This window comes from Aspergillus eucalypticola (genome assembly GCF_003184535.1).
Source record: "Aspergillus eucalypticola CBS 122712 chromosome Unknown BO83scaffold_3, whole genome shotgun sequence".
In the NCBI taxonomy this organism is placed as follows: Eukaryota; Fungi; Ascomycota; class Eurotiomycetes; order Eurotiales; family Aspergillaceae; genus Aspergillus; species Aspergillus eucalypticola.
The window spans coordinates 1,426,973-1,447,165 of record NW_020290277.1 but is presented as its reverse complement, the minus strand read 5'-3'; the positions used below and the strand labels follow the sequence as shown (position 1 = coordinate 1,447,165).

At 49.0% G+C, this 20,193-nt stretch overlaps 8 protein-coding genes across 8 annotated transcripts; 7 read left to right on the top strand and 1 right to left on the bottom strand.

Moving 5' to 3' along the window:
* Positions 1 to 27: 27 nt before the first annotated feature.
* BO83DRAFT_405578 (ankyrin repeat protein) lies at positions 28 to 2,826 on the top strand. The gene is made up of 2 exons (XM_025533816.1): positions 28 to 143; positions 191 to 2,826. Exon 2 carries the CDS (start codon positions 224 to 226, stop codon positions 2,681 to 2,683), a length of 2,460 nt encoding a protein of 819 aa, XP_025392442.1. The 5' UTR covers positions 28 to 143; positions 191 to 223; the 3' UTR covers positions 2,684 to 2,826.
* A 950-nt stretch (positions 2,827 to 3,776) lies between these two features.
* Positions 3,777 to 5,332, top strand: BO83DRAFT_414258 (uncharacterized protein; the record flags this gene model as incomplete). Its single annotated transcript, XM_025534552.1, has 9 exons — positions 3,777 to 4,036; positions 4,090 to 4,192; positions 4,239 to 4,257; positions 4,311 to 4,430; positions 4,488 to 4,510; positions 4,559 to 4,596; positions 4,642 to 4,785; positions 4,840 to 5,236; positions 5,282 to 5,332. The coding sequence occupies exons 1-9, from the start codon at positions 3,984 to 3,986 to the stop codon at positions 5,330 to 5,332; spliced, it is 948 nt and encodes a 315-aa protein (XP_025392441.1). The 5' UTR covers positions 3,777 to 3,983.
* Positions 5,333 to 6,644: 1,312 nt separating this feature from the next.
* Positions 6,645 to 8,811, top strand: BO83DRAFT_375142 (dihydroxy-acid dehydratase; the record flags this gene model as incomplete). The annotated part of the gene is made up of 3 exons (XM_025530389.1): positions 6,645 to 7,256; positions 7,303 to 7,514; positions 7,565 to 8,811. Coding segments are annotated over exons 1-3 (1,808 nt in total), but the record flags the coding sequence as incomplete, so codon positions are not given.
* A 125-nt stretch (positions 8,812 to 8,936) lies between these two features.
* On the bottom strand, positions 8,937 to 10,719 carry BO83DRAFT_454815 (cytochrome P450; the record flags this gene model as incomplete). The annotated part of the gene is made up of 4 exons (XM_025537003.1): positions 8,937 to 9,409; positions 9,460 to 10,068; positions 10,123 to 10,408; positions 10,462 to 10,719. 4 exons carry the CDS (start codon positions 10,717 to 10,719, stop codon positions 8,937 to 8,939), a joined length of 1,626 nt encoding a protein of 541 aa, XP_025392439.1.
* Positions 10,720 to 11,558: 839 nt separating this feature from the next.
* Positions 11,559 to 13,211, top strand: BO83DRAFT_305002 (uncharacterized protein; the record flags this gene model as incomplete). Its single annotated transcript, XM_025527243.1, has 1 exon — positions 11,559 to 13,211. The coding sequence occupies one exon, from the start codon at positions 11,559 to 11,561 to the stop codon at positions 13,209 to 13,211; it is 1,653 nt and encodes a 550-aa protein (XP_025392438.1).
* Positions 13,212 to 14,686: 1,475 nt separating this feature from the next.
* BO83DRAFT_375141 (acid protease) lies at positions 14,687 to 16,494 on the top strand. Its single transcript, XM_025530388.1, has one exon. The coding sequence runs from the start codon at positions 14,875 to 14,877 to the stop codon at positions 16,432 to 16,434; it is 1,560 nt and encodes a 519-aa protein (XP_025392437.1). The 5' UTR covers positions 14,687 to 14,874; the 3' UTR covers positions 16,435 to 16,494.
* A 380-nt stretch (positions 16,495 to 16,874) lies between these two features.
* Positions 16,875 to 17,914, top strand: BO83DRAFT_405574 (cyanamide hydratase family HD domain-containing protein). Its single transcript, XM_025533815.1, has 2 exons — positions 16,875 to 17,253; positions 17,313 to 17,914. Exons 1-2 carry the CDS (start codon positions 17,034 to 17,036, stop codon positions 17,813 to 17,815), a joined length of 723 nt encoding a protein of 240 aa, XP_025392436.1. The 5' UTR covers positions 16,875 to 17,033; the 3' UTR covers positions 17,816 to 17,914.
* A 542-nt stretch (positions 17,915 to 18,456) lies between these two features.
* Positions 18,457 to 19,797, top strand: BO83DRAFT_414253 (uncharacterized protein; the record flags this gene model as incomplete). The annotated part of the gene is made up of 2 exons (XM_025534551.1): positions 18,457 to 19,090; positions 19,157 to 19,797. The coding sequence occupies 2 exons, from the start codon at positions 18,457 to 18,459 to the stop codon at positions 19,795 to 19,797; spliced, it is 1,275 nt and encodes a 424-aa protein (XP_025392435.1).
* Positions 19,798 to 20,193: the final 396 nt, after the last annotated feature.

Below are 20,193 nucleotides of genomic sequence, written 5' to 3'. Positions count from 1 at the left end.
TCCTTGGAAAGGATATCACGCTTCGGCGACAAGTCGAGAAGTTGACGAAGTTTCTTATTTGGTCTGACCCTATCGTCAAGACTGCTGTGTGCACTCAACCGTACGCAGCGCTCGCCTGGTCCGGTGTCTCGGCATTTATAGCTGTACGTGCAGTCTATCTTCTGCTCGAATTTCTACTGATACTCGATAGCTTCTTTCAAGCGGGGCAACGCAGGATGGAACCATGCTTAAGGGTTTCAATTACACCACTGATCTTCAGATATACTGGCAGGTGTGCGAAGAAAGCTATTTTACGTCAGAAAGTAATAAAGAGGACTACCTTTCACTTGTCGAGCCGCTTGCCAAACTGTATTCGTACATCGTTGAATACCAGGCTAGGACTATCTGCTACCTATCTGGCCCTCAGAAAGCCCGCGCGTGGAGAAGCATGACCGGCTCTGACGATTGGTCCGCTACCATTGAGCAAATAGAGAAGCAGGATAAGGTCTGCAGAGATATTCTAGGTCCCGTTGAAGCAAAAATCACGCGGGACACGGCAGCCAGACAGCTGCAGCAGATGCAGGAGTCGCAGACCATCTTACATGATATCCGAAAGATTTTGAGAGAGGGAGAAGATAAAGCCAAAAAGGTTCACGAGGATGAGGCAGAACGGGCCCTTCTTCAAGATTTGACGTCGGCATTCTCAGATCCCAGCAGGAGTCATGGGGAGTCGTCATGCGAGGCTCAATATGCGGGACTTGAATCATACAAGAACCTCAATCCCGAGAGAGTGCCAGGAACATGCGAATGGTTCTTCAAGGACGAGAGATTTTGCAACTGGCGTGCTTCCGAATCCTCCAGCTTACTCTGGGTCTCCGCTGGCCCAGGCTGCGGAAAGTCCGTCTTGTCGCGCGCGCTCATTGACGACGATAGGCTGTCGATTGGCGTCACCACTTCAAATATTTGCTACTTCTTTTTCAAGGAGGGGGACAGTCGACGAATGCACAGCACGAATGCTTTATGTGCGTTACTTTACCAGCTGTTAGAGCAGGATGATGCTTGTGATGGCAAAAATAGACTGCTCCAACGAGCACTTGCCAAGCACAGGGCATTGGGAGCCAATCTCACACGAGACTTCTTTGAACTGTGGGAAATTATTGAGGGTTATAGCAAGCTACCAGAAGCGGGTGAAACAGTTTGCCTTCTGGATGCCCTTGACGAATGTGATAGGGATAGCAGTGAACAGCTGGTCAATGCGCTGAGAGACTTCTATTGCTCTCCAGCGGCCACCTCCTCGAAACTCAAATTTCTCATCACCAGCCGCCAATACGACTACCTGGCAGCACTTTTCGACCAATTCTCGCCAACCGCATATGTTCAATTTGATGGCAACGAAAAGTCCGAAGATATTAACCGTGAAATTGACATCGTCATCGACTATCGCATAAAGCAACTTTCCCCTTACTTAACAATGGAAGACCAACGTAAAATTTCGGATCGTTTAAAGCGAATGGAAAACCGTACGTATCTCTGGTTATATCTCATCTTCGATATCATGCGACAAAACTCAAGTATATACTCGAAACGCTCAAGGATTGAGAGTCTACTGCAAAGCATACCCAGCAAAGTCTCAGACGCCTACGAGAGAATTCTAAGCAGAAGCCCTGATAAAAGACAAACCGGAATCATGCTTCAAATTATTCTTGCTGCGGAACGACCTCTTTCCCTCAGCGAAATGAATGTGGCGCTGACCTTGGCTTTGCAAGATGCACCATTCGAATCACAACCACAACTCGAGTCTGACCTCTGGCCAGGTACTAATTTCAAAAATGTTGTTGAAAACCTATGTGGCCTTTTTGTCACTGTACGACCGACAGGGCTTTTCTTTCTACACCAGACAGCAAGAGAGTTCCTCGTTAACACCAAGAAGGAGGGTAAATGGCAGGGACGGTTTAATTTAGCACAGTCCCATGCTGTGATTGCACGGCCATGCCTACAATACTTATTACTGCCTGGCATCGACCGTGATCCTGAAAGTGGCAGCAGCGATAACAGTAGTGTAGCTTTCCTAACGTATGCCGCTAATCATTGGGCTCATCATTACGTCCTACAAGAGGCTACCGCTGCTACACGGCTTCAGGATCATGCTATTGCCCTTTGCACACTTACCGATCCTCGTATTGAACCTTGGACATACTATTGTCTGCCGTATAACAGTCTCCTCGAGAATGACAGTTACGAAATATGGAGTGGTTTGCCAATGGCGACCTATCTCGGCTTTACTGATGTGGTTCGGGCGCTTTTCGATTCAGGAAGCGGCGCAATAGTCCAAGATGATGACAAACATGGCACCGCCCTTTGTGTGGCATCTCTTTTGGGACATACGCAGATCGTCCAAATTTTGGTGGATCGTTTCGTTCCTGATGTTCCTTCAAGACGCACGGATCTCAACATGGCAAGGTATTTTGCAAGCATGACATGGAATGATGATATCATGAAGTTGTTAGATGAGGCGGGACGCTATAATCACATAGATGCTGGTGGACACAATACGCAACTGGGGGAATTTACAGTATTTGACCAATTGCTCTTGCGGGTCAATAGGTTAAAACTGGGAAATGCCCCTCCCTTCCCAGCGGTGGACGCGGTAATGAGCTTTCGACGGATATTGCGAGATGAGCTTGTACTGTCGCAAGAACTGTGAAGGACGACTGAAGAAGGAAAAAGGCTTCGACATCCCAGGCTTCCATCTAGAACAGCTGAAGAATACGGGGACTTGGCTTGCCTGTACATCAGTGTAGTGAACCATGGCCCTGATGCAAATACTCGCTACCGATTAGCCACGCCGATTATTGAAGCACAAACTCACATTTCTTTCTCTTTTTTTTTTTTTTTTTTCTTTTCAATCACGAGATACCAGAATAAGGTAATTCTTCAACCGATACCGATATTTTGAGGTTCGTCAACAAAAAGAAGAAAAATCTAGAACAAAAGTCCACTGTGAAAAAGAAGGCTGAATCTAGGCCTATGCTTGGCAGCTATAGGCGTTATAATAACGCCTATAAAAGCACATGATATAGCCTCAACTTGCGTGGCAAATCCTGCAGACCACGGCTAGAAAAGATCGACCGCCCTCCTGTCCACAGTTTATCTATCGGCTACCTTTTTCCTCTTCAAGGATAGAATGGCGCCCAAGGCCCACTAATGAGTTAACCTTGCATGTCGATCCTTCCGGTTGTGCGTTCCGCCAATGATAGGTGGCGTCTGCACGATAGATACACAAAACAAGCTTGATCGATGGTTCCTGATGTGCTGTGCGGGTGATCCCTGATGGGTCATCGGGTGAACTGGAGATAACTCGGGCCTTGTCCTTATTTTGTTCGATACTGTGCCCTGCATCTTAGTGATCAGGGCGCATTGATGTGCCTGAATAGACTCGGTCTGGTATCGAATCAGGCTGTACTATAGGGTCTGTGCTCTACAGAGAGTTCAAGCGCTCAGTCGAATGTAAGTTTCCGTCATCTCGTGATGGGTAAGCGTGATGGGTAAGTGTGGAAGTTCCATTGACATACTGTCACTCATGTAGATGCCCTATGTATGAAAAGGAAGCGACAATATGCAGTTGAACTGAAATAGCGACCGCTCAGGCCCCGGCTCCTTCCGTGGTGGGACTTCAGTCACTTGCCTCGCTAGCCGCACCACAAGGAACATAGTATAATGGGTGAATGAATGACTGTTATAAGGCAGTTGTTTACTGCAGGCGCTGGAAAAATCCGGAGTAAGGTTGTTCGAATGCCGATGCAAATCCCGAGACACACCGAACTTTATCGGAAGTGGATGCGCTTCCGCGGTTCGTGCCTGAACCTTTTTCTTCAAAGTGACAGGCGCAGAGCAAATATTGTGATTCTATCCTGAAGTTTAAATACTGTCAGATCCATGGATTGGATAAGGGAATCTCTCTTTGCTCTGGTTTTTAGTCACTTAGGAGGTGGGCATTTACAACCATGGGAGACAATATGTCAGACTCAGACACACTAGACCATGATTCAGAGCGGGAGTACGTATTGATGTCTTGATCACTATTTGCAACAACCACTGACCAAAACCAAGAGAGACAGAGAGCTTTGACACTGAACCTCATCTGAATCTGTACAGACATGGTCGGCGCTACTCTTTGACGCGTTTGGAGCAGCACCCGTGGCCGATTGATGAGGTGAGCCCCTTGCCTGCATTGGGATGCGGCAGCTAATGAGTCGAAGACAGAGAAAGACAGATTAGGTATGGGTGTCTACCTGAGACTTTATAGCTTTCTTGACTAATAACTGGAGTAGAGGAACAACACGTTTTGCTGCGTGAGCTTTTCGAGGGCAGATTATACCTCGCCCCTATAGAAAGTCCGCGAAACGTTCTTGATATCCGCACCGGCACTGGCTGCTGGGCTATGGAATGTGGTATTTCCAAGCCGTACCTCCCAATGTTCTCCATTCAATTACTAAAATATCATACAGCAGAAAGATATCCTTCGTCGGCTGTAAGTCTGGCTATGGTCTGCGTTGAAGAAGAGAAACTGACCAGTTAGGTTCGCGGCATTGATTTAGTAAATATGCAAGATGAATGGTATGTCTTGCTTGCGAGGCTTGGCGCATCCTACTAATGATATAGGGTACCTCCGAACTGCGAGTTTTGGGTCGACAATCTCTGTCAACCAGGCTGGCATACCCAATACACAAATATTGACTTTGTTCATATCAATCAAATCCAGGGTGATCGCCAGCTTTTGTCGCTCCTGCTGGAAGGTTCAAATAGGTAATCTCTTTATTAGAAGTGATTTTCAACCGCCAGACTAACTCATGAAATTAGTTGCTGCGCTCCGGGCGGATGGGTAGAGATATGTGATATGACAGTGCAACTAGATAACCCTGGTGAAGATAGCCCATTTCACAAATACATCCAGGAGATGACTACAGCACACGCCAGAGATGGTCGCCAGATGGATCTCCCCCTTCACTTCGGAGCGGAACTCACTCGGCATGGATTTATTAACGTCACTGAACGTAGTTATGACCTACCTTTATGCACTGAGGGCCGCGACAAACTGAAGAAAAGAATCATACAAAACTGGACGGCAGGGCTAGAAGGTTACAGCTTCACCCTACTGGAGAAGCATCTTGGGAAGAACTTTACGGAAACTGTGCTAATGTGCGCTTCTGCGCGTCGGGCGCTACAAGGCAAGATTGAGGGATATTTGCAAATGTCGGTGAGCTTCCTCCGTACTTGCTGGCATGTATCTAATACTTCGCAGACGGGTTGTGTACGGACAGAAACCGGGTTAGCTGCCTTTAATGACCAATAATACAATGGGATCCCTGCATTCATGGAAGATTGACTATGTAGTCCACTATACCCTAGCCGCGACACTCGCGCTTATCTATAAAATGTACAACTGCAACCGGTTCAAGGAAGCTTGCTCTTCCCGCGTCGGGCATCTGCTATCTCAGGAACTATATCGCTTAAGTAATTCTCGGCATATCTCCCGTGATGTGTCACAGTAAAGTTCCATCACCAGCGCATGTGCCACAACAAACTCTCACAAATGCATACGGATGAGTCTCTTCAACCGGACTTCTTAACCGAAAAACAAGATTTTCTTACTACTTAGCTAGTACTAGTTGACTTTTTATCCATGTAGTGGTTTGGGGCTCATGGCGGTGATATATTATGAGATCAGCACCACAGATAACCTTATGACTTTGTAAGGCAGATATCCCTAGTCTTATTTTAAGGAAAATTACGAGTCGTATCCACGCTAACAATGTTATGCCCAAAGTGATCCCTATCTAATCTTTCGGCGCCCAAAACGTCGGCTGTGCAGTCAGGATCGGAGAGACTAGGAGAAAGCTCGACCTGGCCTGTGTCTGAAGTTACTATTACTATCTGTTCTCCGGAAGAACTTTTCTTGGTAACATACAGGCGACGTTATCAACATCCAAAAGAAGCTTTTAATTTTGAAATATTGATAATCACTCCCAACGAAAACACTATCAAATTGTGATTGCCATGTTATAGGGTTGAATAATCTCGAAATGCCTCCATCAGCGCGCTTATTTTACCTCACGGGAGCAGCAACCCCTTGTAAAATTGCAATAAACTGGGATAGAATGGAGCAAAGAAAGTGAAGTTAATAAGAGCGCTAAAGTGGGTATCTTTCATGGACATGGATTTAAAGACCGAGGTTCCGGAGAATATAAGGTAGAGCGTCTATTCCCAGCAGCGGATCGACTCCGTCCCAAATACGGATGCGCTCCGCTCCTTCACACTAACCTATGAACATACAAGTCACTACTATATCTACAACATTATCACCGGCATCCACATATACACCACCTCAATCAATCAATATCCTTCACAAGATTATCCCCATTAACTCCATCATGACTCTATCCACACTCCATCTCACCACAACCACCATAACAACACCCCCAACCTGGACCACCCTCCCCCAAACCCTCCGCCAAACACCCCTCAATCGATCAACCTAAAGCGCGGCAATCCACTCGACTCCTTTCTCGAACGCCTCAACTACATTCAATCCCTAAATCTCCTCTTCCTAACTGAACATTCCGTACGGGCAGATCTTCACCCTCAACCCCACCACCACGCAACGGTACAGTCTGGCGTGGTGTCCGCACAGGGCATCGGCTCGCTGCCGCATTCGACGGAGCTACTCCGTAGACTTCGGCTATGATGCTTTGCCGAATGCCATCATCATCATCCTTATAAATCCCACCCCAGAACAGCGTCAACGCGAGAAAACACTTATCCGAATTAGTTTCAAAGAATATTGTAACGAATCATGACCGGAAGAATGGAGGCAACAGAGCCTGAAAACCAGGATTACAACCTCCAGCAACCAATCACCACCACTACAGGTTTGCGACAAGGACTGACATCATATGGAGATGCCCATTTCTCTCTTTTCCTGCGCAAAGTGTTCATCAAAGCACTCGGGTACTCAGAGGATGCGCTGTCACGGCCTATTATTGGCATAATCAACACCGGCTCTGGCTTCAACCCCTGCCATGGCAACACTCCGCAGTTGATCGAAGCCGCCAAGCGAGGCATCCATCTTAACGGTGGTATTGCCATCGACTTCCCGACCATTAGTCTACACGAGGGATTTTCGCATCCGACTAGTATGTTCCTTCGCAATTTGATGAGTATGGATACGGAGGAAATGATCCGTGCTCAGCCGGTCGATGCTTGTATTATGATTGGAGGTATTTCATCTATTCCTCATGAGTCGAATGACGCTAAAAACTGCAGGTTGTGACAAGACGGTCCCAGCCCAGATTATGGGAGGGATTTCGGCAAACAAGCCCGTTTTGCCGTTGTTGACTGGGCCAATGATGCCTGGAAGTCACAGAGGGAAGCGAATTGGAGCCTGTACCGATTGCAGAAACAATTGGGCTTCGTTTCGCGCGGGGGCTATAGACGTCGAAGAGATTACCTCCATTAATGAGGAACTCGCGCCAACGGTTCGCTTCAACCTGCCTTCTCCACATAGATCACAGCTAATTGTTCATAGATCGGAACGTGTGGTGTCATGGGCACAGCAAGCACAATGGCGTGTATCACCGCCGCATTAGGACTGACCCCTTTGCAGGGCGCTTCAGCACCCGCTGTATCGGCTGCAAGACTGCGTATAGCGGAACAGACAGGTGCCAATGCAGTTGCCGCTGCAAAAGAGAAGAGAACGCCACAACAGATTCTGTCGGCCGACTCATTCTACAATGCCGCTGTTGTTCTCCAAGCCATTGGTGGCTCCACAAATGCCATGGTTCATTTGATGGCCATTATCAACCGACACCCTGATCTCATCGGCACCCTCAACCTCAACACAATCGATGAAATCGGCCGGACCACCCCTCTCCTGGTGGACCTAAAGCCCAGCGGAGACAACTATATGACCGACTTCCATAACGCCGGAGGTATGCTATGTCTTCTGCATCGTCTGCGACCTTTACTTCGTGAAACCGCGATGACCATTACGGGCGAGACGCTAGGAGACATACTAAACCGAACACCGTTCCGGGACTTCGAGTACTCGCGCAAGATCATCCGAACACTCTCCGATCCGCTCTGTCCGTCATCCTCTTTAGTTGTTGTAGCGGGCAATATAGCCCCCAACGGGGCCGTCATCAAGGCATCCGCTTCCAAAGATAAACGACTCCTGCGGCATAGAGGTCCTGCAGTGGTGTTTGAGAATCCTCAGGATCTGGCTAAGAGGTTAGACGATCCTGAGCTTGAGGTGACCGCGGATTCTGTGCTCTTTCTGCGAGGCATCGGACCGATTGGAAACCCCGGGATGCCTGAGGCGGGTATGATTCCGATTCCGCGTAAATTGGCAGCCCATGGAGTGTCGGATATGTTGAGAATATCAGATGGGAGAATGTCTGGTACGGCTGGAGGGACAATTATTCTGCACATCTCTCCCGAGTCTGCAGTACCAGAGTCGCCGTTCGGTGTTATTAACACGGGCGACATGATTGTCTGTGATGTGGAGGCTAGGTTGCTGCAGCTGGATATTAGTGAGGAGGAACTCCAGGAAAGAGTTAGACAGCGCAAGCAAGAGCTGATGGAGTCGGAGGAGTCGGCGTGGAGGAAGAGACAGCATACAAGGGGATACAGGGGGCTTTATGAGCGGGAGGTCAACCAGGCGCATCTGGGAGCTGATTTTGGGTTCCTGACTGCAAATGGGCCAGCCAGTGAGTAGATGGAATACGACCGACAAATTCCGATCCAGATAGTTATGTATTTTGTGTGTCATTGAATGAAGAGAGATTCACATGTGAAGCAACGATCCAATCTCCCAATTTCCTGGGTCGTAAGACGTTAAACACAGTCAATCCAGGCGAACCGCCCTTCAATATCTCCGGTCTCTTAAGTAGAAAACAAACTCAAGGGGCCACTCGTGCAACAGACGTCAAAAGCTCCTCCATACCCTCCTCAACCCCAGACCGTTTCCTAATAAGCAACCGCGTAGCAGGATCAGGATACATATCCGAGTCAATAGTGAAGTTCCTAGGCCTACCGCACCCATCAGTAAACCTCATATCGTAGCATATGAGCATATGCGCCAGCATCATCTTCATTTCATTAGCAGCATAGAATCGGCCAGGACATGCAAACTTCCCGTGGCCAAATGCCAGATTGTTATAGTCGGTCATGACGAAGAGGTGTCGTTGGGCATTCCCAGGTTGCTCGCGCAGCCGTGAGTAGCGGAAGGCGTCGAAGGAAGTTGGCGCATCGCCTGGCACTCTAGAGGGATCGTTCAACATGGCGTTGGATGGGACCGCGATGCGGGAGCCGACTGGGACGGAGATTCCGTTGGAGAGGGTTATTGATTTGGGGAGAATTCGGTTAAAGGTCACTGAAATTGTTAGTCATGGGCTTGGAATAGGGAGGGCGGTTGTAACATACGCAGGAAAATGGGATTAAAACGCTGCGACTCTTTCAGTAAACTATCCATCTTGCGCAAGTGATTGACCGTCAACTTGCCCCAGCCGCCTTCGGCACGTAGCACATCTACCACCTCAACTCGAAGGGGGTCCAAATATTCTGGGTGCGCACAGAGATCGTAGATAGCTTGAGTCATGGTTAATGTTGTGGTGTGGATGGATGTCACGCTTAGAATCAACATTCGCTGGGCCAAGTCTTCAGGCTCTGCTTCCTGGCCCGTGGCTGCATCCATCATCCATTGCAAGATGTCTGCAGGCTTCGTGTAGTCTGATGGCTTTGCAGCCTCGATTTCTCTACGTTCGCGTACTATCTCGCCGACTATGCGACGAGATGTCGCCACATTCTGCCATAGATGGTGGTAGGACGGTAGCAGTGGTGCGACAAGAGGCCTGAGAAAGCGGGGGAAGAAGCGCAGTGCCATGCCCGTGAGGAAGAGATTCTTGGTGTATTCCACGGTGGCTCTAAGCCACTCTTCATTACGGCCCTCTTTGGGTCCGAGGAAGATGCGGGAAGTGATGCGAGTGATTATGCGCGAGAGAATTGGCATGATATCGATCGTAGTCCATTCGTCTTTTGGTATCAGTTACCAGACTGTTTGTGGTCTGAAACGACAGGATCACAAACCAGCACACTTGGGCATCTCCATTTGCATGGCTAATTCTAGCTCCTCAATCATGACTGGGACCAATGAGGGTAGGTTTGGAGTAAGCTTCTGTTGAAGGACTCGGTTTTGCAGATCACTTCGCAAGAATGGCATGCCATGCGTATATTCACCAGGGTAGTCCTGGACCAGAGGAGGCACAGACCCCGTAGCATCGCGGGTCAAGGTACGAATCTCATCCATGTATTTGCTGGAGACGAGCAGAACATCGGTCCCGACTCGCCGCACTTTGAACATGGTGTCTTTGAACTGAATGGGAGGTCAATGGCCATTGTCTGAACGAAAGGACTGTGATTGCTAACTTGCTCATATCCCTCTCCAATGATCCTTCTGCTGCCCCGGATAAATCGAAGCCGCACCAACCAGGTAGGTTCCCAAAAGCTTCGATATCCGACAATAGGTGGTTGGCTAGTGGGACTCTGCTTTTTCGATGCAGGGATTGCCAAGTACCAGAGCGAATAAACGCCCAGAATAACCCCCACTAATACTGGCGACAGACCAATCGCGGCTATCGAGTGAAGATCGGAGAAGTAATCTGATGGAGTTACCGCCTTGTTCATATTGGTTCAGTTGTGGCTGTTATCCGAGTGCTTGTTAGATACAGAAGGGACTGGCGAAGGATTCGAGCATTTATATACTGACATGCAACAAAGAAGGCGATAGCTATCGAACAAACTTCCAGCTGAACAGTGGAGTGGTTCGGTGTAATGAACATGTGTTCTTCAGCTCTCTAAACCCTGTTTTGCCCTATTCCAAGGCAGTGGGGCCGTTTTAGCTTGGCGGCAAGATACATCGAACAATATCTGTGCGGTGAAGGGCCAACTATGCAGATTGCAGAAACTGTTTAGCTGCCACCTACGCCTCATACGCAATGCCAGCTGGCTATGTCCTTTCGTGACAAACTCTAATTGAGCCCTTGCAGGACCTGCAGTCTGTGTCACCGCGCTTAATTGGGACATAGTCTTGCCATTCATGGCACCTGGAGCTGAAACTTTTCACTTGGAAGCCAATTGGCACACAAAAGGAGCATTGTTCTCTTCTATTCAGGCTCTATGCCCCGTTTCTATGCTTGAAGGGGACACTGCATGCAACCTCGTTGCCTGTCATAACTGGAGGCAGTTTATCCCGACGGGAAAAGTGACGATCAATCATTGCCTATCAAGCTGAGACTTGCAAATGCTGCTAAACAAGGTTCATGGCCTTGGAAATACCGCTACAGCTGTGGTGAAGAAGAAAGGATGGTTACGTACTGGCTTTGTAGACGGCCATCATCATTTTCGCTATGATATGCTATGATATAAAAAGGGGTCCTCAGTATCCCATAAGGTCTTGGACATTATCTTGCCCCCTCTCCTACCAATCATATCATTATATCTCTTATTCATATTGATTATACACTATGGGGAACATAATTGGCAAGCCAGTTCCCAAGATTCACCTTTCATTCTATCTCTCATGGGTCAACATATGGCTTTCTCTGCCTGATCCCGCCCCCGGCCAAGACACTACCGACCTCACCCCTACTGAACAAGTTAAAGTGTTCCTCCAGGAGTCTTCTTCTCCTCTTCCAAGCTACAGCGCTCTCAAAAGGGTGGCTTCGTCATTTCGCCGATCCCTGGACAACGGGCAGATACGCCTTGGTGGCGGCGATGCCCCCAGCTGCAGCGTGACCAACCTCGCGTCCGCAGATTACGATCCAAACTCAAATTGCACCTGCAACGGCCTTTATCCAGTTCCAGCTGATGCAGACATAGCCTGCATTGTCGAACGCGCCGATTGCACCGCCATCCGCAATACGCACCAGGCACTTCAGACCGTTCTCAAGCGAAAGTCCGAATGGAATACGACATCCCTCTTCTCGCCGAGAAACCTTATCGAAGCGGTAACCGAGCTTCTCTTGGCAAATGTCGATGTGCAAGATCCTCCAACGACATGCCAGGATCCAGCGGAAGTGACCAACCTGCGCAATATACGAGCCCCAGATCGTCGGCCAAGTCCACAAAATGACACCGTTGATGTCATCCACCGGCAACTCTACCCCGCAGCGGAAGACGTCAAATTCTGCACCGATGCCAAGTACTACTTCGTACTCGGCGCCATTCACAGTGATCCCGCACATGATGGGCTGATCCGCGCCATTGCAGACGCAGGTAATGACATCCTGGTCGCGGATTACTGCGAGGTAGCGGATGAAGCAACCCTAAAGGTACTACAGCAGACTGGCGCAGCCGCAGTAGCATTCCTCAAGCTCTGCGTGCTGTCGGGGCTCTTCTCCGAATGGGCCTTTGATAATATGATGGCCTCGATGCTCCATTTTCGGGTGCTTGGATACTACCGTGATCATGCACGGGGCCGCCTACCGGCCGGTGTTTACGGCAGTCGGATGACAAGTCTTACCGCGCACCGGTACGTCGATCTAGGGCTGTTCTTCGCTGTGGCGTCTGCCTCGGTGTGGACGAAGCGGCAAGTCAATGAGACAGAGTACACGTTGTTGAGTATCGCCTGCACGCTAATCAATGACCTGGTGGACCTCCGCAGCGATACCGCGCGGAAGCAGCGGGAGAATGTTGTGTTGCGCGGAGTACGAGGAAATTTGTGCGAGTACTTGGACCGGGTGATGTTCGAGTGTCTCGAGACGGCTACGCTTGCCGTTCAGATGAATCCGACGTACGCGTATGTCTTAATGGCATTTTGTAATTGGGCTGTGATGAGCTCGCATCATAAGGTGTATGAGGTAAGTACGCAGGTCTCTGAAATTGGGAAGCATGATGAATGTTTGTCCCGGTCGAGGGACCATCGACGGGCGTATTGGGGGCTTTTGGAGGCGTTGGCTCCGTATGGGACTTTGGGGAAAGAGGGTCCTAGGGTAGGGCAGACGCGGGCGGAGTTGGATTTCCGATATGGAGTATGTCGGTCTTCGTCTACTTTGCATGCGGCGTGGTTGGCGGATATCACGAGAAGTCTTTTGGAGCCGCGGACTCTAAGGAGGATTGTGGATGTAGTGCATTTTGAGTGGACGGGGTGTGAAGGCGAGGTGGAATATTGTCCATGATAGAGAATATTGCAGTTCGTAGGTTGGTTTTCTGTTGGGTTCCACTTTAATTGTTTCAATCCGTTCTCTCTCTCTCTCATTCTTACCTTGGTACGTTTAATACAATCTACTGGGAATACGCTGGAACACTATAGCTTGAGGGGCCATCATATTGACCATCTATGCGGCGCAGTAATTAAGCTTGGGAGATACAGTTGTCTAGACATCAAAGCTACTCAGCTCTAGTATTCATCCAAATCTTCAAAACAGGAATGAAAAGGAAAGAGCAGAAAGGGATTATTATGAATAATTTTGAGCCATAAAAAGCAAGAAAACGTCGAATGAGGGGGAGAGAGAGAGGTATGTAGGAGAGTAAAGTACGGGGGTAATTAGCAACCGAAATTTATGAACATGTGATGGATCTCGTGGAATTCGACAAGACCAGTTAGCTAGTCAGTTAGCTTATCGAACTGATTAAACTAGCAGACGATAATAGCCCGGCGTCGGAGAGATGTCCGTTGATGGTGGAGCAATTGGATTAGGTCCGTGCATTTTGCGACCGAACATAGGATGGCTGCCAGCAATGCAGCAGGAGCTGTTGTGACTTGTGAAGATATGGAAGTTTATGCTAGAGGCTGCTAGACTACTTAGATAGGTCTGGACCGAGGGCTGATATCTGACATGCTTGCTTATCCCGAGGGAACATCAGCCAACCAATCTTTGGCATCCCGTCAATTTGGCTTTAACCCCAAGCTTCAGGTCTATGCCTGATAAGGAAAAGGTATCATGTCAGGCGTCCCATGTGGCGGCCGCAGGGAAACGAATTGAAATCGTGGTGCCTTCCGGCTGGACGCCGGACGTGTCGAATTTTGCACGAGGAATCGAACAATTAGTGGGAAAATCAGGCATTCCACTTCTCATCAGTCATCACAGATATGAATGGCAACAAACAACAAATCAAAGGGGATAATCAGCCCCTCTCCACTGAAGTTTGGGAGGGGGGGCCAACTTGGGGGCCAAAAGAGTTGACTGGTTCATGGCTGATCCATCCAGCATTCCGATGGCGTTGGTGCCCCCACCCCCTTCCCGGCCATCGGATTTAATTTCTAAATCCCACCATCTCTTGTTATAACAATGGTATAGAGGTGGGTTGTTATGATAGACAGACCCTTAAAACAAAGCGAAAGTAGACCTTGTTTCCTGTTCTTCGACTGAATCCAGTTGGTGAACTTTATTCCCCCTGAAAAGCCCCCAAAGTTGCGCTTTCTGACCACCTGGAAATCTGACAACAGCATCCTTCAGCTCTTCTCAGCATCTCTTGGGGCCGATCCCCATCGGATGAACATCACTCATGCCTTATTAGGCATGGCTGAGCTGCATGTCAGCGGAGTCCCAACACCCAAACCCAATCCTTGAACCCGCTCCAGGCCTGCCAGGCCATCACCATCGCCCGCCTTGCAGCAATGTGCCCCGGTCGCATTCTTTCGTTTCATAATCTCACCCTCGGCCAGCACTCATCCTTCGTCTCGCAGCTTCTCCCTTCCTTTTCCTCTTCTTTTGCTTCCCTCCCCATCGCAGGCTGGTTATTCATGCCTGCTGAAGTATCCATGATATGATGCGACCGCTACTTCTCCCCCTATTGGGGGTATTTCTGCAGACCTCTTCTGCATCCAATCCCTATGTAATGAGCTGGTCCTCGCAGGCCTACGGTCCAGATGGCCCGTGGCAGGCCGTATCCGTCGACGTGGGCAGCAACAAGCAAACGGTCGATCTTTACCCGGGTGCCAATTATGCTAGCACGATCCTGATGAGCACTCTCTGCACGAACAAAACTCTGTCATCCACCTGCTATGCCGCTGAAGCAGGTACCTTCGACCAAAACACCTCCACCACCGCCTACACCACTTCCAGCTCGTGGGAAACAACATACTGGGCTGTGGAGGGCGGAAGCAAAGAAGGTGTGCTCGGCGATGAAGTCACCTTAGGGTCGTTTGTCGTTCCCAATGTGAGCTTTGAAGCCATCTACCAGACCTATCAGACTTATCCCAATGGCATTGCCTATCCCGTCTCGGTTGGCAGTCTGGCCCTGGGGGGTCCGTACCTCTCGGATACTGTCTCCAACTCCACCGTTCTGAACATGATTGCCGGGTGGCTTTACTCGTCCAACGACATCCCTTCCTACTCGTATGGATTGCATATCGGGTCAGTAGACCCAGAGATTGCGGGTTCTCTGGTCCTGGGTGGTTACGATAAGAGCCGTGTGATCGGAGACGTGAGTGCCCAAGGAGTAACGTCTTCGAGTGGACTTTTGGAACTCGAATTGAAGGATATTGGGCTTGGGGTTGCTGCGGGTTCCTCACCCTTCAGCTTCACCAACGAAAGTGGATTGTTTCTTCAGAGCAGTGGCTCCGTCCAGGCCAAGACGGTTCAGATTGATTCGACCAAGCCCTACATGTACCTTCCCCAGGCGACTTGCGATGCCATCACCTCCACCATGCCGATCTCCTTCAACTCTAGCTTGGGACTATATTTTTGGGATACCAGCAGCAGCGATTATTGGAATATCACGTCTTCTGCAGCATACCTCTCCTTCGTCTTCAACAAGAATGGAGTGAACAATCAAAATATTACTATCAAAGTTCCCTTTTCCCAGCTCAATCTTACGCTACAAGAACCGCTGGTCGATCAAAACGTCACCTACTTCCCGTGCTTCCTCACTACCTCCACCCCGGTGCTCGGTCGTGCCTTTCTCCAGTCCGCATTCGTAGGGGTTAACTGGTTCAACGGGAACAACTCTGGCACGTGGTTCCTGGCACAAGCACCCGGCCCGGATTATGCCAGCGCAGACATCACCCGGATCGCAGTGAGTGACACGTCGCTTTCTGCCTCCAATGGTACCTGGGAGGATAGCTGGAATAAGTACTGGGGCATCAAAACGACCGACAATTCGAGTAGCTCTAAGGGTGGCCTGTCTTCCGGGGCCAAGATTGGAATCGGCGTTGGTGTGGGAGTCGGTGGAGCAGTGTTGATCGCAGCGGGTATCGCCATCGCATTTTGGCTTCGCCGTCGTCGCGGAGCGAGTCAAGAGCCAGCAGGAGAGCAGCGAAGGTCAATGTTTAGAGGGTTTGCAGAGTTGCCGGGAGGTGCTCACAGTGAAGCGGCCAAGGAGTTGGATACAAAGATACATAAGCCGCCACAGGAGATAATGGGTTCGCAGGTGGTAGAGCGATACGAACTGGGCTAGTTCTGCTCTTGTTACGTCAAGAGATATCCATAGTATACTACATGATACCATATATGTGCGAATATAATACCTATTTCATTATATCATCATGTATCTTGCATACGTTAGTTATGGTTTGATCGATGGCTTTGCTCTGATAGAACCATTTACTGCAACTTTTAGGTTTAGTCCGGATACATAGTTATTCAAAATGACTCATTTTTTCAAACCAGCAGTAAGCTGACTCAGTGTATTACTCATGAACACCACTTCTTCTCACCTCTTATGTACTGATAAATTGGTAAGTAGGGATTTGATCCTCGGAGATTGTGATTAGCAAAACACGTGGATCTAGACCCGATCGGGCGCGAGCTTGGCATCAACTCTATCAAGATGGCCCCACTCCAAAAGACTGCCTCTTTGGGGTATGACACCAGATGCATCCATGGTTTGATAGAGATGTAACATTGCCAGCACAATATTACAAATCTCAACTCATAGTACCAAGGCCCAACTATATAAGATTGAATAACAGTCCCATTGCACATCATCCTATTCACCTTCCACCCATCTCAAAACCCTCATCCTATACTCAGCAACCACTATACCCTCACATCAAAATGTGCCACGACAACATCTCCCTCAACGGCTGGACCAGCACTCCCGCCAACGCCGGCCTGATCTTTCCCGACAAGCCTTTCATTCACCCACCCACCCCCATCCCCGTCACCGACATCCCCTTCCCATCCACCGATCCCCTCGTCGCCAAGACCCTCGAATCCGTCCAATCCCTCCTCCCCCACAACACCATCAACCACTCTATGCGCGTATACTACTACGGTAAACCCCCATCCCTGTATATTAGCCCCATACCCACCCCTCACTAATAATCATTCTAGGAATGATCCTCCTAAAACAACAATTCCCCAACCACCCCCTCTCCCCCACAACCTGGGCCCTAACCTGCCTCCTGCACGACATCGGCACTGCCCCTACCCTTCTCACCGCAACAAACATGTCCTTCGACCTGTATGGCGGCATTTTAGCCCGCTCTATCTTAACCTCCTTCGACTGTCCCAGTGACATTGCAGATGCCGTAGCAGAAGCTATCATCCGGCATCAGGACTTAGGTGTCGATGGAAATATCACGTTCTTGGGACAGTTGATACAGTTGGCTACGATTTATGATAATGTGGGGGAGCATCCGCAGGTTAAGAACTTTGGAGAGTTGATTCATGAAGATACGAGGAGGGAGATAAATGAGCGCTGGAATAGGGAGGGGTGGTGTGGGGTGTTTGCTGATGTGCTGAGCGTGGAGGTGCGGGAGAAGCCGTGGTGTCATTCGACGCATATTGTCGGGTTTGAGGGGAAGGTTAGGGGTAATAAGCTTTTTGGGGAGTAGAAGGAAGTTTTGGTTTTGAGGGGGTGAGGGGGGGTTGGTTCCACGGCATATTGCGTTCAGTTATGTGGTGATTGTGATATGGAATGCGATTAGGATTTTAATAATGGATTTATTGGTTTTTTCCAAGATTTGCTCTACTTATGTACAAAGAGTGTTCAGATAAAGATCTTGTTGGGGACGTTTTGAACAATGAAGTTGTAGCCCGTTCATCCTCTTTGTGTACCGTGCTGTCAAATCTATGTTGGCTCTATCCTCTATTATTCATTGTTTGGGTTGGAGCAGCCCATATTGGGATTAGGTTGTCTTTTTATCCGTGTATGGTTATCGAAATTGAGAACCTCTCAAGTGGTGGAGAATGTTCTGCACCTGCCGTGGCGCAACCCTTTTCTCGTAGGATTATTCGGACACGCCATGATTAGCTCGCGACTGCCATATAATTGAAAGAGTGTCAATGGATATCATGAGAAACAAAGCAGAGAGGAAACTTTGGTGGCTGAGACCACCGTACTGCTATTATATAGTGACTCTGTCTTCCCACTGTCTTGTCCTCCATTCATTCCACTCACAATAAGCAACAGTCAGCCTTCCTGGCACTCACTGAGCTTAGCAATCAACGTCATTAAACCACATCGGAATCCAACATGGCACAGGGCTCAGGTAGACCGCTTGAAGAGCTGCCCGTCGAGCTCCTTCAAGCGATCCTCGCTGCCGCGCCAGACATCAAAACCCTGAAGGCCGCCGTCATGACTGGACCCTGCCTGTATAACGCCTTCAAAGGAGCAGAAGAGTTCATCGTGCGGCCAGTCATACTACGCCAATTTGACACTGATCTGCTACATGATGTTCTAGCAGCCCACGTATCCAGCAAGCTTGATATGTCGTCAAACGATCATTGCAAATACAAACTAGTTGAACGCTTCATGGTGCCATACCACACACGTGATCATGAGTATTTCTATGATTTTACGGAATGGAAGCTTTCTCAGGCTCTCCTGATAGATCGACTTGATGAGGCTGTACAATATTTTGTCGAACGAATGGCTACGGACGCTCTACATGTACCTTCTGCTTCGGGCAGCGACACACCCTCCCCTGTTTTGCCGCTGTCCAAGACAGAGAGAAGCCGGATAAGTCGCAGTCTGTATCGGTTTCATACATATTGCACCCTGCAGACAGGATGGTCTTTTGTAATCGCGTGGTCGAGATTTTTTGCACCGTGGGAGAATGAGCAACTATACTGCATCTATCAATATTTAATGGATGTAGTTACACGCGGTATGTTAATATTTCCAGCTTCCTAATCATTAGGCTCTCACCAGAACTGACCCGAAGGAAAATTAGTTCTGGAGGACCCTAACCTTCTCTCGAATTGGCCACAGCATGTCCATGAGGGTAAGGCCTTTATAAATCATATCCAGTTTCACGTATCTTTGGGTCTTCCCCATGTTCGGCGACTCGCTATTCACAATGAAAGACACCTGCAACAGGTTGTACGTGTAATAAGTGAAACATCCTCGGACGACATATGTCTCAACTTTCTCCAAAAGGACGAATACCTGGCTCCGCAGTCACAGTCCTGGGAGGGTCGACTGAAGTATTTCAATTCCGAGGACGAAGTGCGTCATATCCCTCGGCCATGGTACCACGATCCGGACAGCGGGCCAGAAGATATCTGGCGCTGGGCCTACCAAGAAGAAGAAGTAAGAGGCTTTGTTGGTTCCGGGCAGCAAGGACCGCTGCAGCAGTGGGTGTATGTAATGTGGGATCGATGGCGGATCGACGAGTGGTGTGTTTTAGTCAAACCATGGCTGACATCTTCTCGAAGATGGGAGTTGTATATGATGAGACAGCTCGAGGAGCAGCCTAGGGCTATAGACCTCTCGCCTCAAATGAGAGAGCGGCTCCTTGTTCGCCGACGCAGACTCGGCCTGGAACCCAATTTGGACCACTGGAAGGACGGGTTCTTGGAACTATCATTTTGATATTTTGAAGACAGCGACGCTGGATTATTAGCCGACACTCTTGCTTCTTGTGCTCTCACTCCTCTGTATATAGACTCATATCCATACCTTCTTCTGTCGTAGTACTATGCTGCCATTATATGATCTTTCCATCTGAGTTTAGGGTTCGTTCTCTCATGGTCACGAAAGACAGTTGAACACCCAATCGTGCCTCATTTCCCTTCCATCTGTACTTGAAAATCCTGTTGCCCAATCATTAATGCTCTTACCGATGTTATTCCAATACCCACTAGACAAATGATACTAGCGACTTGGGCCCTATGCCAGCATAATCACGAAGTCCAATCAATATGTAGCATATCACACCAATGCTGAACAACTAATATGACAATACCATCATACACCCACAAACTCAAC